Below are 25,963 nucleotides of genomic sequence, written 5' to 3' on the forward strand. Positions count from 1 at the left end.
CTCATCACTCATCAATAAACGAGAAACGACACTTTCTTCATCTTTCTCTCTCTTCCTTCTCTCTCTCTGTTTCTCAGATATATATCTTCGATTCGCTTACCATTATCCGCGATCTCACCAATTCAAGAACCCTAGATTTCTAGATCTCCCCAATTTTCATTCATCATGCCGTCCGTTTACGCCGATCGTATGACTACATTCGAGGATTCTGAGAAGGAGAGCGAGTATGGTTACATTCGTAAGGTAATTGATTTTTTCTATCAATTTCATTGATTTTTGTTTTTTTTCTTTGTTTGATCTGCTTTGATTGAAGTATTATGCATTAATTGTTTCGATTTTGTTGATTTTTTGGTTTAATTTTGCTGTTTTAGAATCAGTTGATTGTTAGTTGATTTGTGGTGATTAGGTTTTTTTTTATTGTTGTTTTGACTTTTTTTTTTATTTGTTGAATCATAGTTGATAGTAGTAGTTATGATTTGATGATTTATCGATTGTTTTTTGGTTTCATGATTTGGTTTGGGGATTTATGAATTTGAAGATTGCGGAAAGTTTTAATTTTGATTTTGTTTTGATTTTGGGATCTCACATTGCTTAACCTAGTTTGACCTTGAATGTATGATGCTGGAATTTTGTTGCAGAAAGTTACAGAATATTCAGATTGTCTTTTTTGAGCAAGTTTTAACAAATCTTATGGAAGAAAAAAGACTTTTTGAAAGTGGACTTTATTTTAATCTTTTTTAGCTTATAATGACATTGGGTTTTAGTACGATAATCATGATTTAAGATTTATCATCGTATGATATCGAGTTTTTGTGGGTCAACATAAGGACTGGGATTGATCATTTCAATTTATGATCCCTCAATTGAACACCTGTTTTCCTTGCTTGTACTTGTTTAGGATTTATGATGTTATCGAATTTCAAATTGGATGGATCATAGTGTCTTCTGAACTTCATAGCTATAATAATGTGCTTATCTTTTGATGCTGAGCTGTTTCGGTTTCTAATGCCCTGAATCAATAAATCTATAGGTGTCAGGACCTGTCGTCGTTGCTGATGGAATGAATGGTGCTGCTATGTATGAATTGGTTCGTGTTGGTAATGACAATCTTATTGGAGAAATTATTCGACTAGAAGGAGATTCTGCCACCATCCAAGGTATTAACATTTCTAGCTCTTTCTTGTTAATATTATTCTTTTGTTATTGATTTAATTTATTAGCCATTACAATGTTTTATGGCCATTTTCTATTCAACTTAGAATAAGTTTCAAGCAACCATGTCCATAAGGATAGTGTAAGTTTAGTTCAGCAAAATAAGTTTCACAAGACTACAACATATATTTTATTTAATTTAATTTCAATCCAGTAATGATAAGTTTAGTTCAACTAATTTATCTGAGAAGAGCAAGCTTTCATCAGATTTTGTGTCATGCCCTTGTTAAAAGTAAGGTTTCTTTATAATTGTGGTTGGCTGAATTTCAGTTTATGAAGAAACTGGTGGTTTGACGGTGAATGATCCAGTTCTTCGTACTCACAAGGTAATCATCTCACTTGGTGTTTCTGATGCTCTTTTTCCTTTCACAATGTTCAGCTTAGTATTGGCTTCTGACTTATTTAATCCTATATTTAGCCATTGTCAGTTGAGCTCGGACCTGGAATTTTGGGGAACATTTTTGATGGTATTCAGGTATGAAGTTGTGTTCTGCCTTTTAACCATTATTATATTCTCCTTGTGAAATTATACCGGTTCACTCTAATTATTGCTGAAATTCTTGGATGACATTTTTTTTTAATATATGCAGAGACCACTGAAAACTATTGCTAAAAGGTCAGGTGATGTATACATACCCCGTGGTGTTTCTGTGCCACCCCTGGATAAAGACGCTCTTTGGGAATTCCAGCCTAATAAATTAGGTAATATGTTGTTTATTGTCTACTTGCCAGTACTCTTGTGTATTGCCTTTGTTTTTATAGGTGTCCTGTAGAACTGAATTGAGAATTGGTGTTTGTAACAGGTGAGGGTGATCTTTTGACTGGTGGAGACTTATATGCTGTAAGTTGTGTGCTATCTTGATCATCTCCAGTTTGGTGTTTTGAGCTTCCCAATTTTTTATGCTGAATTTATATAACTCTGTACCTGAAACTTGTGGTTGCAGATTGTGGAAGAGAACAGTTTGTTGCAGCACCGTGTGGCTCTTCCTCCTGATGCTATGGGAAAGATTACATACATTGCACCTCCAGGGCAATACTCTATTCAGGTTGGTTCTTAAAATTTAATGCTTATCACATATTTCTGGATTCAAGCTTTGCCTGAGACTTAATGTGAAATCCAGTTTTAATACTTTTATGTCTATTTACCTTTTCTTTTAATCTGATCTTTAATTATGCATGCAGGACACTGTCCTGGAACTTGAGTTTCAAGGCGTGGTTAAGAAGTTTACTATGCTTCAGGTAATTAAAGGACATTCTTCTTTTGCTTGGAAGTATTAGTTTCTCTACTACTTCAATTGCATTTTCAATTAAATTTCTTTATGGAATTCTTGATTCTTGGCTGTCCAGTGATTTCCTGATATATACTGACTTTCGTTTGCAGTCTTGGCCCGTCCGTTCACCAAGGCCTGTTGCATCAAAACTTGCTGCTGACACCCCTCTACTCACTGGGCAGGTGCATACTTTGGAATTGCATTGTTTTGTCACTCTTAATTCGTGTTAAAGTTCTTTTTTTGTTTCATTGGTTTCTGCTTTATTCAAGATGTTGCTGACTTGATTTTATTTTTCACAGCGTGTTCTTGATGCTCTTTTCCCTTCAGTTTTGGGTGGAACTTGTGCCATTCCTGGGGCTTTTGGATGTGGAAAAACTGTCATTAGTCAAGCACTTTCTAAGGTAATCTGTCAGAATATGTTTTTAAAGACTGTTTTCCATAATGTTGGAACTTGGTTTTTTGTCATGTAAATCTAAAGCTTTTTTATGTGTCTTGTGCTGATTGCAGTACTCCAACTCTGATGCTGTGGTTTATGTTGGTTGTGGAGAGAGAGGAAATGAGATGGCTGAGGTATATTTTTAAGTTGATGGGATTTTTTCTAATATTGCTTCATTGATGTAGAGAATTTGACTTAAAATTCTTCAATTCAGGTTCTCATGGACTTTCCTCAACTGACAATGACATTGCCTGATGGACGTGAAGAATCTGTTATGAAACGGACTACACTTGTTGCAAATACTTCTAACATGCCTGTGGCTGCACGTGAGGCATCCATTTACACAGGTACACTAAGATGGTTGCTGTGGTTCAAGTTCTTTGACAAGTATTTACTGTTCGGAAATATTTTTGTCCATGCTTGCCATTTTGTTATTAGTGATTGATGTTGATGGATATTCTGCTTTTATGAGAAATTCTCTTCTTTTTCTTGCAGTGATTGATAGTTTACATCTTTTTTGAATGTTCAGGTATTACAATCGCTGAATATTACAGAGATATGGGGTACAATGTTAGTATGATGGCAGATTCAACTTCTCGATGGGCAGAAGCTTTGCGTGAAATTTCCGGACGACTGGTGATCATCCCATTTAACTTTCCATTTTTGTATATTGTACCTGGTATCTGTTTGTTATGCATGCCATATTGTGTGGTTTGTGCTAAGTTCTTGATTTGAGGATGTACTCTGATTTTTTGCCTGTGTTCTTTATTGTGCTGGCTAGTGCTTTACCAGATTACAGAAGTCTCATAATGCTTGTTTGAATCTAAGTATTGTGAAGCTTAAGTGCATAAGGTTGTTAAATCAGGGCATTTGCTTGTGAATGTTTATCTGTTGTTACTCAGCCTTAATTGCTCGTGGCTGTATTTTGGAAAGCAATAGATGATATTTCATATCAAGTGACCTTTAGTATGATGAGTACATTCGGATGGCTTTTGTTTTGTTATGTTTGTTACTGTACTGTTTTAAGGTCCATCTGTATAACTATTTAGGTCATTGATGATTAGTTCTGCCTTTATACATCTTCTGTTAAATCAGTATATTTGAGAGTTGTATCTGAGATTACTGCAATGCTTATCTTTTTTGTGCTGTCTTATATCTAGCTGTTAAATGCTGATGCTTGGATTGTAACGTGTGTTATTGTATCATATTTGCACAGGCTGAAATGCCTGCTGATAGTGGATATCCTGCTTATTTGGCTGCTCGTTTAGCTTCGTTCTATGAACGTGCTGGTAAAGTTAAATGTCTTGGTGGTCCAGAGCGTGATGGTAGTGTAACAATTGTTGGTGCTGTTTCTCCTCCTGGAGGAGATTTCTCTGATCCTGTTACATCTGCAACACTGAGTATTGTCCAGGTAGGATATGTCTATTTTTTCAAATTCCACGAAATTCATCACTCACATTGATAGGGAGACATTTAAATGAGGAGCGCAGTCTTTTTCCTGAGGGGGTGGATTGTGATTTGTAACTTATTATGTTTATATGGAGTAGATTTCTACTGGATACCTTTTGACCTCCATCAGAAAAAAGAATTACCCATCAAACATGTTTTATTTCCCATTGATAAAGGATGACAAAAATTAAGTAAGAGCCTGAGAGGTGAAAGGTTTATGTTTGGAAGGATAATTAGTCGCTTATTGTGATACTAGTTGCTTGCCTAAACTGAACTTATTGACTTCAATTTAGATGATGGGAGATGGAGGTCCACATCAGTTTTTAATAGTGGCATACTAGATATGGGATTAGTAACTACTCCCTCTTTTTTTTTTTTAAATGCATCACTTTGATTTTTGTACTATTCACATACCATGGTTGACTTAATTTTATCACCTCTACAAAATAAATAAATGTTATTATATAATATATCATTAGATTCGTCACAATGTCTAGTTTCATAATATAATTTTGTTATAATTTTTACTAATTAACAATTAAAGATATTATTGGTCAAAGTTGCTACTCAGCTAACGTGCCGGTTAAACTGATGCAAATAATAATAATAAAAAAATAGTATTTATTTGTGTTTCGGGATTTGTCCAATTCTTGTGCTATGCAACACTATTGTGCAATAATATTTATGAAGATATTATCTTGTTGTGCAGGTTTTCTGGGGTTTGGATAAAAAACTGGCTCAGAGGAAGCATTTCCCCTCTGTCAACTGGCTTATTTCTTATTCAAAGTACTCAACGGTGAGTAATTAAAATCTTTTATCATTTACAAGCCTTTTATGCTATAATAACTTCAGATGGACTATTGTGCCTTTTGCTTAGCAGAAAATATGTATGTTTGCAGGCTTTGGAAACATTTTATGAGAAATTCGACCCTGAGTTCATTGATATCAGGACCAAGGCTCGTGAGGTGCTGCAGAGAGAAGATGATCTTAATGAAATTGTCCAGGTATGCATTGATTTTTGCTTTCTCAAAATTTCTGAGTATTAAAGATCTAATTTCTGAGCATTCTAGAGCTGTGATTGTTGTTTTTGTTTTGAGTATTAGATAGCTTTCCTTCTGCTCCTTTGGAATTTAAGTTATAAATATTAACTGTTGAGTTTAACCAATTATTTTTAATGGTTGCAGCTTGTTGGAAAAGATGCATTGGCTGAGACAGATAAAATCACTTTGGACACTGCAAAGCTGTTGAGAGAAGATTACTTGGCACAAAATGCATTTACACCGTAAGCTTTTTCTAATATGTGAGGTTATATTTTATGTTATTGTTTCAATATAATAAAATCTTCTGCCTGGTGGTAACAGATATGACAAATATTGCCCATTCTACAAGTCAGTCTGGATGATGCGCAACATTATCCATTTCTATAATTTGGCCAATCAGGTAGTTTTCATTCCTCTGCATTCATTTACTCTGGATTTTCTTGCTATCATATTTCCAGTTGACAGTTAAAGGGTTGTGATCTAAGTATGCTGCCCATATGCTCCTCGATAAAATTTGAGATTGCTGTAAGATAGAAAGAGGAAAGGAATTTATAAAGGCTTAACTATTTACTTAAATAATGTGTAGAATCTATATATGAGACTGTAAATATGTATGAGCTAATCTCATGTTAAAAGTGGAAATTTTAAGATTGCGTGTTTCTTTCGTATTACGTGTTGCTTTTGCTTTGCAAATATGCTTAATGATGTTCTGAATTCACTTTATTTATCTATGATTAATCTCATAATAAGGCAATGTAACAAAGTATCTTATTCATCAACAATTGGCAAGGTTTACTGGTAATAGAAAGTTTAGGGTTCGTTTGGCATTGCTGTGGTTTTCTGTTTTTTAGTTTTTTGTTTTTTAAAAGTATATTATATATGTCACATAATGAATCAAAAATTATTTAGACTTATTAAAATCATGATAATTTTGAAAACTGACAACAAAAAAGTGGAAACACCTTTTTCTTGTTTCCTGTTTTTGGTTTTTAGTTTTCAAAAAAACAGGAAACTAAAAACAAAAAATGATGTCAAACAAGCCCTTAGTTTTTTATGGTTCAATGTTTGCTGATGGTATTTTGCTTTGTCGGTTTGATTCTAGTCTGTGGAGCGCGGTGCTGGTTCAGATGGTCAAAAGATTACCTATAGCTTGATCAAGCTTCGTTTGGGAGATCTCTTCTACCGTTTAGTGTAAGTGGAAAATCTATAGCTATCTCCAAGTTTGAGTAATATCATTCTCTTGACAAGCAGCTCATAATGTAATCATCTTTGACAACAGGTCACAGAAATTCGAGGATCCAGCTGAAGGTGAGGATGCTCTTGTTGCCAAATTCAAGAAGTTGAATGAAGATTTGACTGCTGCTTTCCGCAATCTTGAGGATGAAACTCGATGATTAGCTTGCAGTTCAGTTTAATCTCTGTTGAGCAGCAGGTAGTCCAGTTGGTTGGAGCTGCTGCTTTTCCCCTTGTACAAGAAACACCAAAACACTTGCACAGACAGCCTTGTTTGCTTTGCAGCCGTTTTTGGCCCTTTGTATTTTTCCCCCTTTCCGAGGCTTGTCTGGATGTAGTGTTACAATGTTGATTACTTTATTTATTGTTCCCGGTATAGAATAAGATCCCTTTTACACTTGAGGGTAAAATAAGTTCATTCATGAGTTTATGTGAATTATGAGGCCGAGAACTTTGTGGCGAGTACCCTGTGATTTAGTAGGAGTAGGGATTGCATTTGTATTCTTAATTTATTTCCTTCATACTGCTGAAGCTGAACTGGGTATCACATTTGTATTATTGGTTGTAGCATTATTTTCAGCAGCTGAGACGTGGTTTTATTGATATTTTTATCGGGCAAATTCATGCAATTTCATTTTTACCCTTCTTGCTGAATTAGCGAGTTTCTCTTTGCTGATTTCTTAGAATGTTCCATGAAGACGGATGAACTTTTAAATTAGCAGTCGTAAGCAGTTATCGTGCATGGTTTTATCCAGGGAAGCAATAAGGAATAGATGAAGAATTGAACGAGGAGGATTTGAATTACTTTAGAGTTACATCGAAACTTGAGAAGAAGGATGTTGTAAATTTTAACTTCGCTTAATCTGCCTTTTTAATTACCCAATTTGCTTATTTATACATACAATCATGGAACAAAAATGAGTGAAGTTTCCACTGTAAAATACTGTACTCTTGTGAATTGAGAGTAATACTTAATGCATGATAAACATTATTATTGGCAAATGGCATACTGTGTCTTGAGTCAATGGAATAAAATGCGCAAACATACCACTAGAATTACGCAAACATACGAAGTAAAATTGATGTTCGATAAACTGCTTCAAGCCTTCAATGGAGGAGATGAACTGAGAAACGCTTCAATGGAGGAGAGAGAGTAAGCATTTATTTTGAAACTGATTATGTTCTTATTGGGCTACTTATTAGATTTTCCTTTAATTAATGGGCTTTAATTTAAGACCCTATAAAAACCCTATAAGACATGACCCTTTAAAAGCCCTGTCCATTAAAATTAAAAGGGTCAAAACCCTTTAATTATAAGCCCGACCCTTTTGCCATTGGGTAGCCATGTCCAATAACCAGGCCTAGTCTTGACTCTTGAACAATTTGAGGGCCTTGTGCTATATAATAGGAATTTTTTTTAAAAAAAAAAAAAAAAGTTTATGCAAGATAAATAGGTTTTAGCTAATAAAGCTTAGTTGATTATAGAGTTCTATTAAAAACTAAAATGAAAGTTCGACCATTAAAAAGGAAATTAGTATAATGGTATGCAAAAGTTAGAGGCGTAATTAGAACATAAAAAAGATTAAATAAGATAGGAAAGTAAGATCTTGTTAGATTCATTACAAACTCTACCATGAAAAGATTATAATTTGTAATTTTTATGCGTATAGAATTCAATATATTTATGTTTTAAAATGTATATTGAAAACCGTGAAAAGTCAAATGGAGCAAACAAATAAGGACGGAGGAACTCTTAATTGGAGAGAGTTACTATAAACTCAAATTTCAAATACATGAAAAATAAAGATTCAAAACAAATGAAACAAAATATTAATTTTATTAATTTGAGAAAATCTGGGTACAATTTCTAATTTGATCTATTGATTCAATCTCCACTTTGACTTTGACGTAATTCACGGTTTGATTTGAATATCTTGATTGAGAGTAGACCTGACAAATGGGTCATTCGGATCGGGTATGGGTCGAGTCATTTCAGGTCGGGTCGGGTCATTTCGGGTTTCGAGTTGATTTCGGGTCGACCGATAATCGGGTCGTGTCAGGTATCGGGTCAACACTTCGGGTCGAGTTCGGGTCGGGTCAAGTTTGGGTGGGGTCAATTTTCGGGTCGGGTCAGTTTGGGTCGGGTCAATTTTCGGGTCGGGTCAGGTCAATTTTCGGGTCCAATTTTTGGGTCAACTTCTAGTCAAGTTATATTCGGGTGATTCATTGGGTTGAATTCAACTCTGTATATATATTTATTTTTATTTTTTTTGACGAAAAACTCACTATATTTATTAAGGCTATTTTTTTCATGGATTATAGTAATTGTTGGACTTTTATTAACCTTTTTTTTTTTTTTTTTTTTTTTTTTTTTTTTTGTTTAGAATTTTAGACTGAGAATCACTTTCAGGATCTCCTGAAACTAAGAGGGATGCTCTAACTAATTAAGTTATACCTCACTTTCTTATTGATCTTAGTTTTAATACGTACTCTTATTATCATTGTCATTGTTGTAATAATTTCTTTGAATTATTCTTATACCCCATCCGTCCCAAATTACTCTTAACGATTTGACATTTTGCACTATTCACACATCTCACTTTGACCATCTTTTTTAGCTATTATATTAAAGTCAATGTAGTCATGTAAGATGTTGTTGGGTCTATTTTAATGTATAATTTCCTAATATAAACTTTTTATAACTTATGTAATTATTTACTAAAAGAAGTTAAAGGTCGGGTTATTTTCGGGTCGGGTCAACTTCGGGTCTCGGGTCAACTTCGGGGTCGGGTCGTTTCGGGTCTGGGGTCAACTTTGGGTCGGGTCGTTTTGGGTTGGGTCATTTCGGGTTTCGGGTCAAGGTCGGGTCGGTTCAACTTCGGGTCGGGTATGGGTCGGGTCGAGTTAATTCGGGTTTTGGGTAAATTTCGGGTCACTGGTTTCGGGTCGATTTCGGGTCATGGGTCGGGTCATTCGGGTCGGGTCATCGGGTCTGGGTCAGGATTGCCAGGTCTAATTGAGAGTCGTCAATGCTTGATCTCGATTGAAGATAGATATTTGATGAAGACCTTTGACTTAAATTCTTATTTAAGACCCGACGACGCTTGATCCCTATCGAAGATACTTGATGTAGACCTTTGACTTGAATTCTCAATCATAAAATTCGTTTTAAAAAGTTCTTTAAATGAGATCATTTATAAAGTGTTTTAATATAAAATAGAAAATCAATAAAAATAAGTTTTAAACAGAAAAAATAATTTTAGTTTTGTAAAAATACTTTTAATTCATTATAAATAACTTAAGTGCAATAAACAATATCAAATTATTAATAGCATAAATATCTATTTACAAATAAAACCACAAAAAGTACACTATAATATAAATAAGCGATATGATATGATATCGTATGTCTATATATTTTACATTATCAAATGGGTTTATATAATCGTATTTAACATTTAAGCTAAAAAATTTAGGACAATCCGGGCATAGTCCGGGAACAAAACTAGAATTTTCGCCAAGTTTCGCGTCACGTAAGCGACAAATAGATATTATTGTGATTATATTAGACATCGCGTCAGATAATTAGATTGGATATATATATATATATATATATATATATATATATATATATATATATATATATATATATATATATATATATATATATATAAAGGGGAGTTTTTTCCCAAGCTTTTAGAGAACCACGTAGGATTTGATTATTTCAGAGCGCCATGTAGGATAATAAATTTAAGTTGTAGCCAATTAAATAAGAGATTATTAATTTCTTTTACAATTAAATAATTCAAATGTCACGTAAGCAAAATCGACGAATGAAATTTTAAAGTTTGAATTAATTAAATTCAAAATATTATCTTTTGAGATTAGGAATTTTATCTAATATTTTAAAACTAATATAATAACAATTTTAACCACATAACTATGAAAAATATTTTTTACAAAAATAAAAACTAACCGTGCATCGCATAGGCTTCATCTAGTACGTATATATTATAGTTTATAATTCTTTTGGAAAAAAAAAAACTTATCTTTTATATTGACAATAGCAAAACACTACATATTATAATTAATATGAATATCCAATTAACTATAGAATTTTACTCCTATACGAGAAACCATGTAATTATAATTATAAATATGACATGTATCATTAATTTTTATAGTCTACCATTGATTTACCAATAATAGTCCAATTAGGCCAATAATATAATCTGTTGATTTTATGTGTTAAAACAATAATTAATTTTGACTTTTTGTATTTTTTTTTTGACTATTTTTTTACCAACACACTTGTCTTTTCACAAAATTATACTCCATCCCTCTATTATTTTGGTGTCTCATTAAAATTTAGCACATATTTCGACATATAACTTTGATAAACAATATCTTAATTATATATGTTTTTAATATATAATTCATAGTAGACCAAATGAATATAGTGCAACTTACAAAAAGACAAATAATAATAAACGTGAAAAAACAATTATAGCTACGTAGTGTTTCTACTCTTGTATCTAACATTTATATATTAATTTTTCTTCGCTCTCTTCTCTATCTCCTCTTTCTCTTTCCTCTTTTCTTCTGCTCCACTTAGCCCACCCAAACCCATCCCTTCCTCGAGCTCTCTTAGCTTCTCTCTCTCCTTTTTTTCTCTCCTCTTTTCTTCTTCTCTAGTTATCCTACCTAACCAAGCTAAATGGAGCAGCGGTGGTTGGGGGTAAGGGAGGTCCTCGTACTCTGTCACCAGAAAACAAGCTGGAGGTTTTAAGGCCAAATTCAGCAGATCTAGAGTTTTCATGGTCGAATTTGGCCTTTTAGCCATATTTGAAGTGAAATTTGAAGCCGATATTAATTTTGAGGTATTTGTTCGATTTAATTTCTTCTAACGATTTAAATTTTTTTTTTGTTCGTTGTGGGTTCGGTTTGGTTCGATATGGGCTTGGTGATTTTTTTAAGGTTTGGGTGTGGGTTTGGTTGAATCTGGGTGTGGTTGTTGGTGATACGGGAGTTGGTGGTGGCATGGTATTTGTTCGATCTGGGCGTGGTTGCTGGTGGTACGGGAGTTGGTGGTGGCATGGTTGCTGGGCGTGCGTGGTTGCTGGTGATGTGGGGCAGCGAATACAAGAGATGGTGGTGGTGAGGTGGAGTTTAAGGCTTTAAGGGTGGTTTGTTGAGAAAGGTTGGTGTTGGTGGTGGCTACGGTGGGTTTTAGGTGTGGGTTAAAGGTTACTAGGTCGGAGGTTACTAGGGGGTTACTAGGTTGGGAGTTACTAGGGGTTACTAGGTCGGTCGGGGGTTACTAGGTCGGTCAGGGGTTACTAGATTGGACGGGGTTACTCGGTCAGGGGTTACTTTTTCCGGAGGTTACTTGTTCCTGATGTGACACCATGCCGCACTGTGTGGCTGGCCGCTCCATAAACTTGTTGTTACTTATATAGGAATTTATATAATGATATGGTTAGAGATCTAAGTTGATAAATATATTATTTTACGATTTCTTTTCCTAAGTTTTGGAAGAAAATATTTTGCTTAAATTCTCTATCAATTTTTTAAAAAATGTTTTTTCTTTAAAAAAAATACTAAGAGCACACCAGAAAATGACACGTGTCATTGCTGGTGTATCTTTTAGTATATAGTTATTGATTGATTGATTAATTGATTGATTACGTATATTAGATTAGATTAGATTTGGTTTTAAAAAATAAAAACAAACCGTGCATCACACGAGTTTCCTCTAGTTCTGCCTGGATTCCTTGAAAAGATTAAGGGATAAAAATCTAATGGGGCAAAAATTATCAGAGGATCTATTATAGGGTTTGGCACTAATAATGGAGCAAAGGTTTCCTCGATTGCCAGCAGTAACTTGAACGAGCCAGAGTAAGTTCATCAGAAATGAATTATACCAATTTTCGTAGGACTTTGCTTTGGTGGAAGGGAGATGGCGGGAGTCGGAAGCATAGAAGACATGTTGGTAAAGAGGAGAGTGAGAGAAATGGAAATTACGGAGCAAATGTTAAGGGGATAAATATTTTATTAGGGGGCTTCAGTAACTTTTTACCCTTTTTAGGGAAATACATTACTCTCTTCAAATTTTACTCACCGTCTAGGCAAACAAAATACTTGAATTTCTTACTCCCTCAACTTCATCCTCTCTTTACTGCCCAATCTAGACAACAACAATAATACACCAAGTTGCAACTAATACTTAATGAACAGATACGAAATACTATAGGAAAATTTCACACCAATAATCCAATCTTTCACTCATTCTCCCAGAATAATCCAACCTTTAATTTGGATTAACCTCTAATAATCCTAAGTTTGGTACTTATTATCTTTTACCAAGCCTTTTTAACCTGCAACCGGCTGGGAAAGTCAACACATGACTTGTTGACATTTTGGGCGGTTGATTTCCCTCGAAAATGAATTGAAGGTTCTTTAATTCTTCCAACCAACTATGTCACCATCATCATCAATACGAAGCTCCCTCCTTTCCTCACTACAGTCAGTCTCTCTCTTTCATTTTCATTTCTTCATTTTTCACTCTCACCTTATATTTACTGCTCTCTGTTTGCTCTCCACCTAAATTCGTACTTGCTCCAAGTTTTTTCAACCTTCAGTTCTTGAACATCTTCCTCCAAGTTCTCCTTTTTCAGTTGGACTCTCTTCAACTTGTCTTCAACCCTTTTCACTTTGTCTTCAACCATCTTCTTCTGCATCTCTAATTCTGCAATGGTGGTGTCTTTCGCAAATAGTTGAAACCGTAAGTCATCAACTTCATCTCTGCCCCCACCAAACCACTTAAAAAACCCACAATCTAGTTCCTGTAATCAACACCACTACAATTAGCAATTTAATTACACAAACAAAACCTAACCTAAATCACACAAAAACCATAATTATACAAATTAGGGTTAATTATAACACTAACTATAACCCTAATTTATAGTCGTCAAGCACTTACAGGCCATAATGGACAACTATGGAACTTCATTCCAGAATTTGGGCCATTTTTCACTGTGCAAATTACTGTTTCCCTTCCACAATTACACTTAATCCTTCCAATTGACCCACTTCTTGAGGAAGAAGATGACCCTGTCGCAATTGCCTGATGCTTTCCCCTTTCCATCGCCAATCAATTTCAAGAAATTAAAAAGGAAATTATGTGAGTTGGAGAATTAAGAAATCCGTTGGATTTTTATACAAGAAATTCGAAAAAGAAAAAAAAAATTTAAATACACTAACGGTCACAGCCACGTAGGATTGAAACCGGATGTAACAGGTAAGGTGACCTACAAGGGTTGGTAAAAGATAATAAGTACTAAACTTAGGATTATTAGAGGTTAATCCAAAGGTTGAATTATTCTGGAAGAATGAGTGAAAGGTTGGATTATTGGTGTGAAATTTTCCAATACTATATCTTCGCTTATTCAGATTAATAAATTAAAATATTAACTCAACCAGAACCGAACCCGATAAAAACAACTCAAATGCGTGGACTCGTCCTTCTCCTCCTTAACAATTAAGGCATCATATTATCACTCATCGTGGCCTCGTGAGAAAAACTCTCATCAACGCGGAAAAGCCAACAAATAGAAATAACCAACTTCCTTCATCTCACCTCCATTAGAGAGAGAAAAAAAATCAGCATCAATGGGGTTACAATGGATGCTACTCACCTACGCAGTTGCAGCTGAGGCCGCCATTTTTCTTCTCATCTCTCTTCCTTCACCTAAGCTCGTTAAAACTCGCATCGTTTCTCTTATCTCTCTCATCCTTCAGCCGTTAATGTTCATCGTCCCTTTTGCTGGCTTTCAGCTTCTCGGTATCTCTTTCTCTCTCCTCCTTTTCATTTTCCTTTTTTTGTATGATTGTTGATTATTGATTTTGATTTTGATTTTAGATATTTATTGGAAGTATGAACACCGATTGACGTGTACTTCTGAGATCTGCACTGCTTCTGAGAGAGATCGCTATGAAAAATCGGTATTTTTCTCATTTTTAGGGTTTCCATTTCTTGATTTTGTGTAATTTGATGTCTATGTTTGTGTGTTGTTCGATTTATTATGACTTATAATCATCGGTGGATTGATTGCCCGAAAAATTAGGATTAACAGGACTGTTTGATTGCCATGGATTTCCTTTTGCTGTATTGTAGTTTTGTTGTTAAGAATTTGGCGTGGATATGCTGGGAGTAGTTGTCATGTCAATTTCGAGGCTTTGCCTGACTGGTGGCGATTGCATTGTTGTTAAACCCTTTAATGGAGTAGAGTGGCTGTGCCAAGGGGGGGTTATAGGGATATAGTTAGTCCTCCTTTTGGCTTTTGTTGGTTGCAATTTACAATCGAGTTTTAGGAATGCAAATTTGTTGTGAGTGAATCTTAATTACAAAGGTGGTGTTGGTAGTTGAGGACTTGTGCTGCTTTGGCTATTGGAATTTGAAGCTGTTGGCTGTGTGAAAAGATGATTGGGTACTTTGTTTGTTAAGGGTAGACAAGAATAGTACTAAGAATTTATTCCCGGAGTAGAAATGCTTGGATTTGTGGAAATTTAATTTCAGAATTGTAGAAAAATATGATCATATTTGACATTTGGAAACATAGTCACTTTATTGTGGGTTATGCATTATTAGTGATCTTGATTCGTTGAGTTCCTTTTCGCGCATAGGATTGGCTAGGTGCTATTTGCAGGTTCATGTTTTTTCTTTGCAAAAGCATTCTATTCCGTCTCCCACGTAGAATCCACACTAGAAAACTTTCTATATTTGAGATCCGATAAGTTGATGTCTAGGATATTGCATTAATGTGGTCAGCTGAAGAAGTGTTTTGTTTTTTTTAGCTTGGAACCTCGGTCATATGAAGTCATCCTGGACGTTTGGAGTAATGCATCTATTTTGGCTGCTTTAAGCATCTGCCTATATTTGTACTTTTAAGTTTTTGTTGTAGTTTCATACCCTCATTTGCCTCCTCCCCTTCTAAGTATGATAGGCAAGACCATATCATAACCATAATTGAAGAGGCATCCACCTATTGTGGAGTAGAGACTAGAGAGTAGAGTGTGGGTATGCACTTTTACGTTTAGTGAATGGTAGAATAACTTGGATTTGAAAATGTTTGTAATAGCTCGGGAGAATTTGAGCATGTTTTATTTTCTGTATTAGCATTATTTTGGGAGGTATGCTTTTTATTTGGCAGTGTTGTGAAGTGTTATCGAAATTTAACTGTGCAGCTATTTGATGTCTAGATTTTTAGCTTGTGCCCCCCTCCCTTTTGTTTTCTTTTTAATTTCCCCCCTAATGCCTGTTCTATGGCCTACCTCTTTGTTTCATCTCAGCTTATTATTGTTTTGTTTCCTCTTATTTGCCTGTTTTTTCTCTTTTCTCTCTTAAATTCTTCTCCTCTCTCCATAGTCTGAACTACTCCCTCTCCATAATCTCTATCAAGCTGGTATCAGGGCCTACTTCATTACTCATTGTTGTTTGCTAGTCTCTATCATATAACTAAATAGTAGCTGAGGTCTGAGGATGCTATGTTTTACAAAATATTCATTTGGAAAAGGTTCTTGCTAGTGGATAAGCTTAGAATTTATGGAAATACAAGTATATATTAAAAGATATTAATAGTCAAAGATGTAAATTGAAGACCTTGATAAAGCAGGTGTAACCATTTTAGTGAAATGGGGGTAACCTACTAATATCACCTCTATATCATCTTTTTCTCCTTGATTTCTTTTCGACTTTTACCCTCTCTTCTATGGTTCTCCTTTGTAAATGTCTAGACAATAGAGCCCAGGTTCTTTTAAACTATTGCCGCTAGTAAAAAAATCCCTACATCACCATGATTAACTTTATAGACGGTGCCGAATTCATTTCTGTTTGAAAAAGAAAATGCTGGTTTGCTTTGCTTTTGATTAGAGTAAACAGAGGGTGAAACCTTTAAATGAAAACATGAAGGGGTTCATAAATCAGTTACTGTTTCATCAGTCTATTTTTTAATGACCACCATATTAACCATCAACTTTCTCCTGAATTTTCTTACCTGCCATTATTGATCCTTACAATATAGGAGTAGAAATTGATGGAGGCAAGAGAGTAGGTGATAGGGACAACATGGAGAAATATGCTAGGAGTGGGATAGGGGTTATGGAGAAATATGCTAGAAAAATATAGTGAAGTCATTTTCTTGCAAAATAGGAATGAGAGAGGGGTGCGAAGCATTATAATAAACTGGTGAGGCTGGGCTGGTGCCACTCCCAGCTAGCTTCTATACGCCTTCTTTTGTCTGTTTCACTCTTCATTTTGAAGCATTTGTTGGATTTCAAGTCAAAAAGAGAATCCTTGTGTGATAAATTAAACTTATAAATGTGAAGCGAAACAAAATTCTTTGGCGTTGTGTATCCTTCTTACAGCTGAATCTTGAACCTTTCCATGTATTCATTCCATGTGTGGTGCTCATTTGGTGTGGATTTATGCATGCATGGATGACTACAATAGGCGGTTATTTTCTATAAAATTTAACCGTGGCGTCTTTTTCCTTGACAGATGTACAAATCTCAGAGGAATGTGATTCTTTGTGCTTCAGCCTGTCTTCTCTACTGGTATGTGTGCAGCTGCTGAAATAATGAAATTTTTAGTTTGCAAAACAAGTTTTTCTATGGCTTGATTATGATTAATGAAAATTGGCCGTATTCTAGGTGCATCTACCGTGTGTGCAAGTATTACAAGGATATTCAAAACCTGGAGGAAGTTGAAAAGAGGTACAAGAAGCTGTAAACTTCCTAAGCTTTCACCTGTTTCTCTACCACAACATGGAGATTAGAAGCTAGTTAAGGCGGTTTTTGATGTCAGGATACACACTTCAGCTACAGGAGGCCCTTCTCATTGTCGTTTTATTTCTTTTTTTGTTGTTGAATCTGTGGATGGAATTTATTGTCTATAGAAACTTAAGTAGATTTCTCTTTGTACGTCACCTGTAATGGCTGGCCTGTTCGCCAGAATTTACTGTGAAGTTGTGAATTATTTAAATTTAAACGTATCTATCTTATACAAAGTATGACCTTATTAGCTCTTATAGTTCTGAACTAAAACATTTTTTCAAAGTGGAAATAAAGTGAACTGAACATGACTTTGATAGTGAATATGGTGGGGAAGAAATCTGGGAATCCATGCTAACAAGAGCTTCAATACCAGCATTGGTGATTGGACTCTGGGATACATCTCTCATGAGTGGGAAGGAAGACCTCACTAAGACTCATCGAGTTTGTTTGTACTTTGTGGAGTATCTGGCTAACCTGCAACAATGTAGTGTTCTGCAACACCAAACTAGACCCGATAGGCACTATAAAGCAAATTGAACACTGGACGAGCAGGTGGTACTAAGGTAAAGTGATGCATAACGATGGGCACAGGAAGGATAATGCTGGTACAGAAGCGAAAGGAAGTAAATCAGAAGTAATCTGGAGTCGGGTGATCACTACAGGAACTACCCCATAAGGATCCTTATTGATGGAGCTTGGAAGAAGACAATGATAGATGGTGGTAAAGAAGACTGGAGTGCAGCAGCAGGATGGGTCTTTACAATAATGGGGTTAAAGTTCAGTCCAAAAGCAAGACCATCTTTGCCAGCACTCCCCTACAAGGTGAGGCTATGGCAGGACTTCAAGCACTGAACAGCTACGACCTTACAAGGAAGGACATCAGAATTATAACAGTCTCAACAACATTAGTCCACGACTTCACCAACACTACAGCAGCAGCCTGCGAAATCAGGGATATCTATCATCCACGATATCAAAGCAAAGAGTAGCCTTCTAAAATCCCTGCAAATTAGAAAAATGAATAGAGATATATAATAGCAGAAGCCCATAACCTGGCGGCTAGAAAGGGCTAATTTTCTCTTTTGCTAACTGCGTTCAAAAAAAAAAAAAAAAAAAGTGGTTCATTACTTTCAAATAAATTGAGAGACTAAAGTTTACAGCATAGGATATATTTTCAATTAGAGCTTTTATTGTTAAAAAAAAAAAATACATAGAAAAATCGAATGCTATTATACTGAAGTTTGATATATACTCCATATTCCATAACCAGCATTAAGTAAAAGAAATGTACATCAACACAAATTATTACGATTGACTACATCGAAGGTATCCCCTTTACATTTCCCTTTAATGATCTCTTTCTTCCTATACATTGGAAATGCAGTTTTGTATGCTCAAGTCAAAGCACTTCCCAACTGCATAGAAATAAATACAATCAATTAAAATCAAGAACTTATAAGCTAATTGAAAACTATCATAGGAAAGTCAGAAAGAAAAACAGTTAATTGTATGCAATTGGTAGATAAGACCAATTAGATTCAGCATATACCGTAAAAACAAGTCTCAGCATTATGTGCTATCTCTACTTACCTTTGGAAAAGTTGGAAGAATGTTACTGTAGGTGTTTTGGAGATATACAAAAGAAACTTTTAAGTATTTGCCTAACTAGTTCGACTTAAATTAAGGGCACAATCAACATCTCGTCCCCTGAACCTGTTACATTAAGGCAGTTAACCGAACTTGCAAAGGAGTTCACTTCTACGGTTATAGTGTAAGTCTACCATCTCTTTTTATTCTAAACATCTTATACTCATGTTTCTCATTCGGACCCAGAACTGATCCCCGAATCCGGATTAGCCCAAAGGGTGAACCGGGTGGAACACCAAAAAAAAAAATGTTTCTCATTCGGGTTTGAGTTAAGGATCCTTGCATACCTCCGAGGTAAACATAACAGAGTAGTATCTTGAGGAAGGTATTTTGCAAGAAAGGTAATGCTAGTAAATATAAAGGTTTGTTTCTTAATCATAATCTTGACACTCTCTAAGCTATCCTTTTTATGAATCTTTCCAAATGTGTTTAGTTACGATGGAGTTCTACAAAGATAATTTTATTCCCCGATATCACACAATTCAATTCCAAAACACCATTTAGAAAAACAAGGCTTACTTTGACAAGGTTAGTTGGAAACCATGCTCTCAGTTTCCTGCACAAAGCCATCTCCTGTCCAGTCTTTATCAGATGCCAAACCTTTTCTGGTGGCTTTTCTTTGCTGTATAGCTTCCTTCTGCATTCGTACCAATTCCGTGTGTGTTGTGAAGTATGGTAAAGAAGCACTGTAGAGGGAAACAAGTTCTTAGAGACAGATTAACTAAGAGCCACATTAGAAATTATCAACTATTGGCTATTTGGCTATACCCTCGAAAATCTTCTATCGACGAGAAATTATGTTTTCTCATGAAGTCCTTTAGTTCAGAGCATAGCTTCTTCACATGACCATACCCATGCATCATGACTCCTGTGCAGACCTGGAAGATGGATATCATAGATGTTATACACTTTTTTTAAAATAAAATAAAGAAACCTAACACCTTCGCCATCATCAAGCCAAGTTTGCCAACTAAAACAATCTCTCTAGGGAGGAATACAAATTGTTACAAAATTCTTCACATTGATACCATCACTATTAGAGATACAGGTAGATCTAAACTGCCTCTCCCCCTTATTTAATCAACACATTGGCTAATGCATGTAGATTAATGAGTTGAAAGTAGAGATAAAAAAGTGGGTGGCCAAATGTGGGGCGCAGGTTTAGTATTTAGCAGAAAATCTTACTAAAATGAAAATGTAGATATTAATGCAAGACTTTCAGAAATAGGATTTACAAGCAATGTTTAAAACAATCTGGTATGGACTTTAACACTAATATAACACAAAGGAGCTGAAGTTGAGGAAGAGAAATGAAAGTAGGGAAAAGGCAAGGACAAACAGTAATGATTATGGGTATAATGAAACGAGGACATAAAGCATAACAAGAATAGATAAAACGGTAAATAGTTCCAAAGTGTATTGCTGCAAGCATGGGATTATCGAATACAGATCTTCCAATGTTACTTTGTCAGAATTGTTTCCACTTCCTTTTTGTCAAGTATGTATGACAAAACATCAACCTATAACAGGTCTTTTGATCACAAAGCAAAGATCATCAAAACAACATACAAGCATATAGATAGGAAAAATTACTAAGGTTGTACCTGAACAGTATTTGCTCCAAGAAGAATAAATTCAGCAGCATCATCCCCAGTTTCAACACCTCCAATTCCAGACAAGGAATGTTCAGGACTAAAATCTGCCTGCATCATCTTTGCAATACTCATCACTTTTGCAAGTGCAATAGGATGAACTGCCTTTGAAGAATATCCACCAGGGGTTGAGTATCTATAGGTGAAAATTTGACAATTTAGTTTTAAAGTAAACCTTGAATTTGCTACGGATAGCAAATTTTAATAGCATAACATAATATGCTCACCCCTCAACACAGGGTTCAGGGCGAAGGGTAGTGAGATTGATCCCCATAACACTCTCAATTGTATTGATAGCAGCAATTCCTTCACATCCTGATTTAAGTGCCACCCTTGCTGGCTGTAATGCATGAAAAAATTGTTAATGTCTGAGCACTAAGCATTATGCAAACTCAATAAACTAATACTTCATCCGACCCTAGTTAAGAGTCCTTAGCAAGAAATTAAGCTAAAATGCTAATGATATCATTCAGTAATTACATTTTTTAATTCCTATATCACCATTCCAATGTAGAAATCTGTATTTCTTTGGAATTTTTAGTAGGTATCATCAAAACTCACATGGAAAAGTTATTATTTCAACATACTCAACTAGAAAGTATTTTACTCTTATCAGATAAAATATGAGAGAAATGTGGTCTATTAGTTAGGGACAGAGATAGATTCAAATTATAACTACACACTCTGTTGAAAGGTGTAGAGCAATAACCACCTCTGTGATATCAGTGACGTTGGGGGTCATCTTTGCCCAAACTGGAACAGTAGCTTTAGCATTTATCCAGCCGCTGATCTCCTCTATCAATGCACAGTCCTTTCCTACAGCAGAACCCATCTTACGCTCTGGCATACCATGAGGACATGAGAAGTTGATTTCAATTGCATCCTATATAGCGGAAAATAAAAAAGTAGAAATTAGCCCCTGAGATAAAATATTTACTTTAAAGCACCAAAATCAAATCAATGAATGGATGAAGAAATATTACAATTCCTGTTTGTTCGACTCGGTCAATAAGCTCCTCCCATGCAGCTTTGTTATATTCTTCCATGATTGAAGCAATCAAAATTCTGTCAGGATATTCTTCCTTCAACTGCTTAAATTCTTTCAACATAGTTTCAAGAGGCCGATCACTAATGAGCTCGATGTTCTCCCATCCAATTATTTGTCCTTTTGGGGAGCCGTTAGCAACTTTTAATCGTGCATAGCGAGGAGTTACATTTATAACTTTATCAGCCTCCAATGAAACCTAGAAAAATGCGTCTATCAGATAAGGAGTTGCATTGAGGTGCAATCAGGGAAGGCCAGATTATCAAACAAGTATTGAAAACTTAAACTCCCTTATAGCAATTCTCCCTAAAAAATAATAGCCCAAACCAGTTCCCAGAGAGGTAATTGCAGCACTAAAAATAGAAGCCATATAAAAATTTATGGATTTGATAATAATATCCACTGATCAAATTTGGTTTGTTTAACTGAACTGAAGGACCGTTATTTAAATTCAAAAAAAAAAAAAAGGTGTTAATATCAGTGCCGTTCACATACAATACTCCAACTCAATACCAAGATTGTCAAGACACTTGTTTGAATGCAACCTTAAAAACTACCATAGATCCCCCCCCCCCCCCCAAAAAAAAAAAAAAAGTACAAGGGAAATAAAGACAGAAAACAGAGAAAAATGTGGAAACAGTTGTTATATGAAAGACAACCTGATAGTTACCAAATTTACATCCTTAATCTAAAGCTTACAGTATACTATTAAACAACTTCTAAAAGAAGCCAATGTTGAGAATTTGAAATGCTGAGCAAGCAAGGCATGTTCAAGAAGAATAACAATCCCTACTAATGATAGTGAATAAATATAAAACTTGCTTCATGAGTGAAATTTTCAATATTTCAAAGGCCATTCTCAGCTCTCAAGATAGACCTCAGCCTATGCTAAATTTTAGGATCTCATACTCCTGATTTCCTATCGTAATTTAAATATTCGCATCACTGAAGTCACTTGATTGTAGGAGACAGATCATCAGAATAGAAACTAAAAAATTGACATGAATTTCAAAGTTTGGAAGGATGCCTTACTAATTTCTTATCTTCTTTTATTCATGATAGTAAGCCTGATAAAGGTGGACAGGTGGTGCACCTTAAAAATTTACATGTAATTGAAATTCGCTACTTTGAAAAATGAGAGAATGTAAAATAGCCTGGCATACTCATTCCTTGCTTAAGGCTGGAAGGCCATTGTAGATATGTATGTATCTATTGGCACTAATAGAAGGTCATCATAACAATGCAAGGATAATTACAAATACCTTCAAAATGTTATGTGCGGCTTAATCATAAATTATGATTAAGATCAAACACTTGTTGCTACTAGAAACTCTAAGGAAAGAGCAGAGAAATTGACAGGAGTGCATCTTGGAACTCACTATTAGTGTAACGCAATGAAGATGGAAAGAGCAGAGAAATTGACAGGAGTGCATTTTGGAACCACCAAAAACAGCACGTCATTTTAGTGTAACGCAATGAACTTAGCATTGATGCCTACATGTAATAACCAAATGACCATGTGGCAATAACATTTTCACAAACTTCTTGTGCATCTCAATTGGCTAGGAATGATTAAAAGTAATTCAGCTCTGAAAGGTTAGCAGGCTTACTTTGAGATATCTATGTCAACTTTAGAACTTTAGATCCCTATAAATCGCAATCACCAAAGCCAACTAATGCCATATTTGACCTTTGAATTGTTGACGTCTATACCAGTGCTTTTAAGAAACATAATATTGAAAACTATGCAACAAATAGTCTACACTACTACTCCCATATGGATGTAGTATTAGCATGCATGTACTTACACAAATAATATAGTTAGTATAATATAGAATTATGGTGTCTCTCAAACAATACTTGCATCCCCAAGGGACATGCAACTGATGCCTTGGTAAAGCTCATCCCAAGCTTGGATTTGCTAGTTTGACATAGCTAAGAATGGTGATCCAATCAATTTGAATTGACTTGCTCCCATTCTAGCTATAGCAAACAATCACCTATACTTCAAGACCTAGATGGGTCAAGCACTCAAGCCCGATGCTAGATGCATTTCCACATCTCCTTAGACCACAAAGGAAGTGGCTCATCTAAGGTCCACATCATGAAAGCACACTCAGGGCACTTCAATTCACCAAGAACACAATTTGTCTCCCTTAATTGGTATGAAGACATGATATATTTGTGAATTTTTCGTTTGTTCCGATCCATCAAATGTTCTTTGAAAAAACAAGTTTTACATTTTAAATGCAATTCTTAAAGGCATAAATCATTGTGATTAACAATTCTTCGAGTTCTTCATCCTCCAAAATACACTTTTGACACAAATTTAACTTTTAACTTAGCTTACAAAAAAATTTCCTTAGAAATATGTTTTTAATCTACTACTTCCTCCTTTCCAAAATTCTAGTCATGTTCACCAACTTTTGTATTGTCTTATGATACTTGTCACTTTAGAATAACAATGCATTCATTATTACTAGTCAGATTAAATATTCACATAATCACATGCAAAGTTGTTGACTACTTTACAATACCCATAAAGTAAAACCACCACAATTTTTACATGATTCTTGATAATATCACAATTTCCCTTGGTTTGTCATTTGTGATCGCGAATTAGCCTAGTTGGTTAAAGTCTTAACCGAATAATACCCCTCACTTAAAATCGAATCTCATCTACATAAAATAACACCTTGATCATTCTTATTCATATATGATATATAAATAGAGATAACCATAATAAAATCATTATCAACACTAAAATTCCATAGAATCAAATATCACATCAAAAAAAACATTAAACAAAATCCCCCCCCACCAAAAAAAAAAAGGATCAAAAAATAAAAAGAAACTCACAGTTTTGGCAATAACTGCACCCCACCCTTCATCAAAGGCCTTCTTCATAACAGTATAGTTAGTCCCAGGTGGACCCGACCCGATCACAAACGGGTTTGGCATCGTCAACCCGTTAACCTTAACACTAAGATCCGGCTCTACTTGTGACCCGGTTGCAACCACCTTGAACCCAACTCGACTCGGCCGAGTTGATCGAGTTGAGTTGGGGCAGTGAAATGGCGAAATTGGGCCAGCTTTTAGCTGGGTTGTTAGCTTGATTGCTGCCATTGATGAGAGAATGAAGAATTTATTTTCTCTTTGAAATTTGTCAGAAATTATTGAAGAAGGTTGATGAATGAAGAGTTTGTTGTAATTTTATAGAGGAAAAAAATTGAATAGAATTGGTGGAGTATTGAGTTTGTAGAATAATGAAAAATGAATAATTGAGGTTGTTTTTGTTGAAGTGATGAATTTTATATCCAAGAAAATATGAGCTGTTATATTCTTGTAGAGAAATTAGTTTCTTATGTGAAATAAACCCAAATTTAAGTTTAATGGATAATTTACCAATAATAGTACGTTTTTTAAAAATTATTATTACTGTATTATTTGTATGATGATTTTATAAGATTACAAATTTTCCGAAAAAGACGAGTTTATGATAATTTATTGTAAAAACGGGTTAAAGTTATGTTAAAAAGTACTTAAAGTTACTTTTTATACTACAAAACTTATAATATATTAGATTAATTTTATTAGTCTTTATAATATGTAATCATGTATCTTTAAGAAATTACACATTAAAATAAAATTCAAACCAACGACAAATTAAAAGTTACCATAAAAATACGCTCTAATTGTCTGTTTTACAATAAAATTAATGTACACCCGTTATACACAAGACTTATTCTTACTAAGATTTTACATAACTATATATTTTCACCGTGTTTTTTAATGGGAATGTTGGAACATTTTGTAACTTAAATATAAGTTCATATTATAGAAGTACATTATAGAACTATGTATTCTATGCATGTTAATGAAATTCATGAATACACCTTAAACTAGCATCAAAATGAGAAAATATTTTATGTTTGTGAACTTGATAGTGGATTTTTTTTTTTAAATTCAATTTTTATTATTTTTTTTATATATTTTTGTGTGCGTTTCCAACCTGTTCACCTCTGGGCTAATCCAAGTTCGAAACTAAGTTACAAGCTTAATGTAAACGTCCTTGTCAAAAAAATAATGCAAACGTAAGGTAGTTACAAGCTTTCAAATTTATTATGTTATTTGCTTGTGTA

At 34.7% G+C, this 25,963-nt stretch overlaps 3 protein-coding genes across 3 annotated transcripts; 2 read left to right on the plus strand and 1 right to left on the minus strand.

The window, feature by feature from the left end:
* LOC145641914 (V-type proton ATPase catalytic subunit A-like) lies at window positions 1-7,244 on the plus strand. The gene is made up of 20 exons (XM_081692942.1): window positions 1-243; window positions 1,031-1,157; window positions 1,483-1,538; window positions 1,631-1,687; window positions 1,803-1,914; window positions 2,016-2,053; window positions 2,157-2,258; window positions 2,395-2,451; window positions 2,594-2,665; window positions 2,783-2,884; window positions 2,991-3,053; window positions 3,134-3,266; window positions 3,449-3,555; window positions 4,136-4,330; window positions 5,078-5,164; window positions 5,268-5,372; window positions 5,553-5,650; window positions 5,730-5,808; window positions 6,511-6,599; window positions 6,688-7,244. The coding sequence occupies exons 1-20, from the start codon at window positions 166-168 to the stop codon at window positions 6,800-6,802; spliced, it is 1,872 nt and encodes a 623-aa protein (XP_081549068.1). The 5' UTR covers window positions 1-165; the 3' UTR covers window positions 6,803-7,244.
* Window positions 7,245-14,174: 6,930 nt separating this feature from the next.
* On the plus strand, window positions 14,175-17,733 carry LOC145641915 (uncharacterized). The gene is made up of 4 exons (XM_081692943.1): window positions 14,175-14,487; window positions 14,566-14,648; window positions 17,203-17,258; window positions 17,355-17,733. The coding sequence occupies exons 1-4, from the start codon at window positions 14,316-14,318 to the stop codon at window positions 17,431-17,433; spliced, it is 390 nt and encodes a 129-aa protein (XP_081549069.1). The 5' UTR covers window positions 14,175-14,315; the 3' UTR covers window positions 17,434-17,733.
* Window positions 17,734-18,620: 887 nt separating this feature from the next.
* LOC145641916 (dihydropyrimidine dehydrogenase (NADP(+)), chloroplastic-like) lies at window positions 18,621-25,094 on the minus strand. The gene is made up of 8 exons (XM_081692945.1): window positions 24,681-25,094; window positions 21,760-22,020; window positions 21,489-21,659; window positions 21,004-21,116; window positions 20,729-20,912; window positions 19,893-20,002; window positions 19,644-19,810; window positions 18,621-18,892 (listed from the first exon to the last, which is right to left on the minus strand). Exons 1-7 carry the CDS (start codon window positions 24,945-24,947, stop codon window positions 19,654-19,656), a joined length of 1,263 nt encoding a protein of 420 aa, XP_081549071.1. The 5' UTR covers window positions 24,948-25,094; the 3' UTR covers window positions 18,621-18,892; window positions 19,644-19,653.
* Window positions 25,095-25,963: the final 869 nt, after the last annotated feature.

The sequence above is a fragment of the Chenopodium album genome, chromosome 8, assembly GCF_948465745.1.
Source record: "Chenopodium album chromosome 8, dcCheAlbu1.1, whole genome shotgun sequence".
NCBI classification, from domain to species: domain Eukaryota; kingdom Viridiplantae; phylum Streptophyta; class Magnoliopsida; order Caryophyllales; family Amaranthaceae; genus Chenopodium; species Chenopodium album.

Excerpts from the sequence above, each read along its gene's own strand:
- LOC145641915 (XM_081692943.1), top strand. The coding sequence starts at position 14,316 with ATGGGGTTACAATGGATGCTACTCACCTACGCAGTTGCAGCTGAGGCC. Across the intron at positions 14,488-14,565 it reads TGCTGGCTTTCAGCTTCTCG|ATATTTATTGGAAGTATGAA; the intron begins GTATCTCTTTCT and ends TTTTGATTTTAG. Across the intron at positions 14,649-17,202 it reads GAGATCGCTATGAAAAATCG|ATGTACAAATCTCAGAGGAA; the intron begins GTATTTTTCTCA and ends TTTCCTTGACAG.
- LOC145641914 (XM_081692942.1), top strand. The coding sequence starts at position 166 with ATGCCGTCCGTTTACGCCGATCGTATGACTACATTCGAGGATTCTGAG. Across the intron at positions 3,267-3,448 it reads TGAGGCATCCATTTACACAG|GTATTACAATCGCTGAATAT; the intron begins GTACACTAAGAT and ends TTGAATGTTCAG. Across the intron at positions 5,165-5,267 it reads CTTATTCAAAGTACTCAACG|GCTTTGGAAACATTTTATGA; the intron begins GTGAGTAATTAA and ends GTATGTTTGCAG.
- LOC145641916 (XM_081692945.1), bottom strand. The coding sequence starts at position 24,947 with ATGGCAGCAATCAAGCTAACAACCCAGCTAAAAGCTGGCCCAATTTCG. Across the intron at positions 21,660-21,759 it reads GAGTCGAACAAACAGGAATT|GATGCAATTGAAATCAACTT; the intron begins GTAATATTTCTT and ends TCCGCTATATAG. Across the intron at positions 20,913-21,003 it reads CCTGAACCCTGTGTTGAGGG|ATACTCAACCCCTGGTGGAT; the intron begins GTGAGCATATTA and ends TTTCACCTATAG.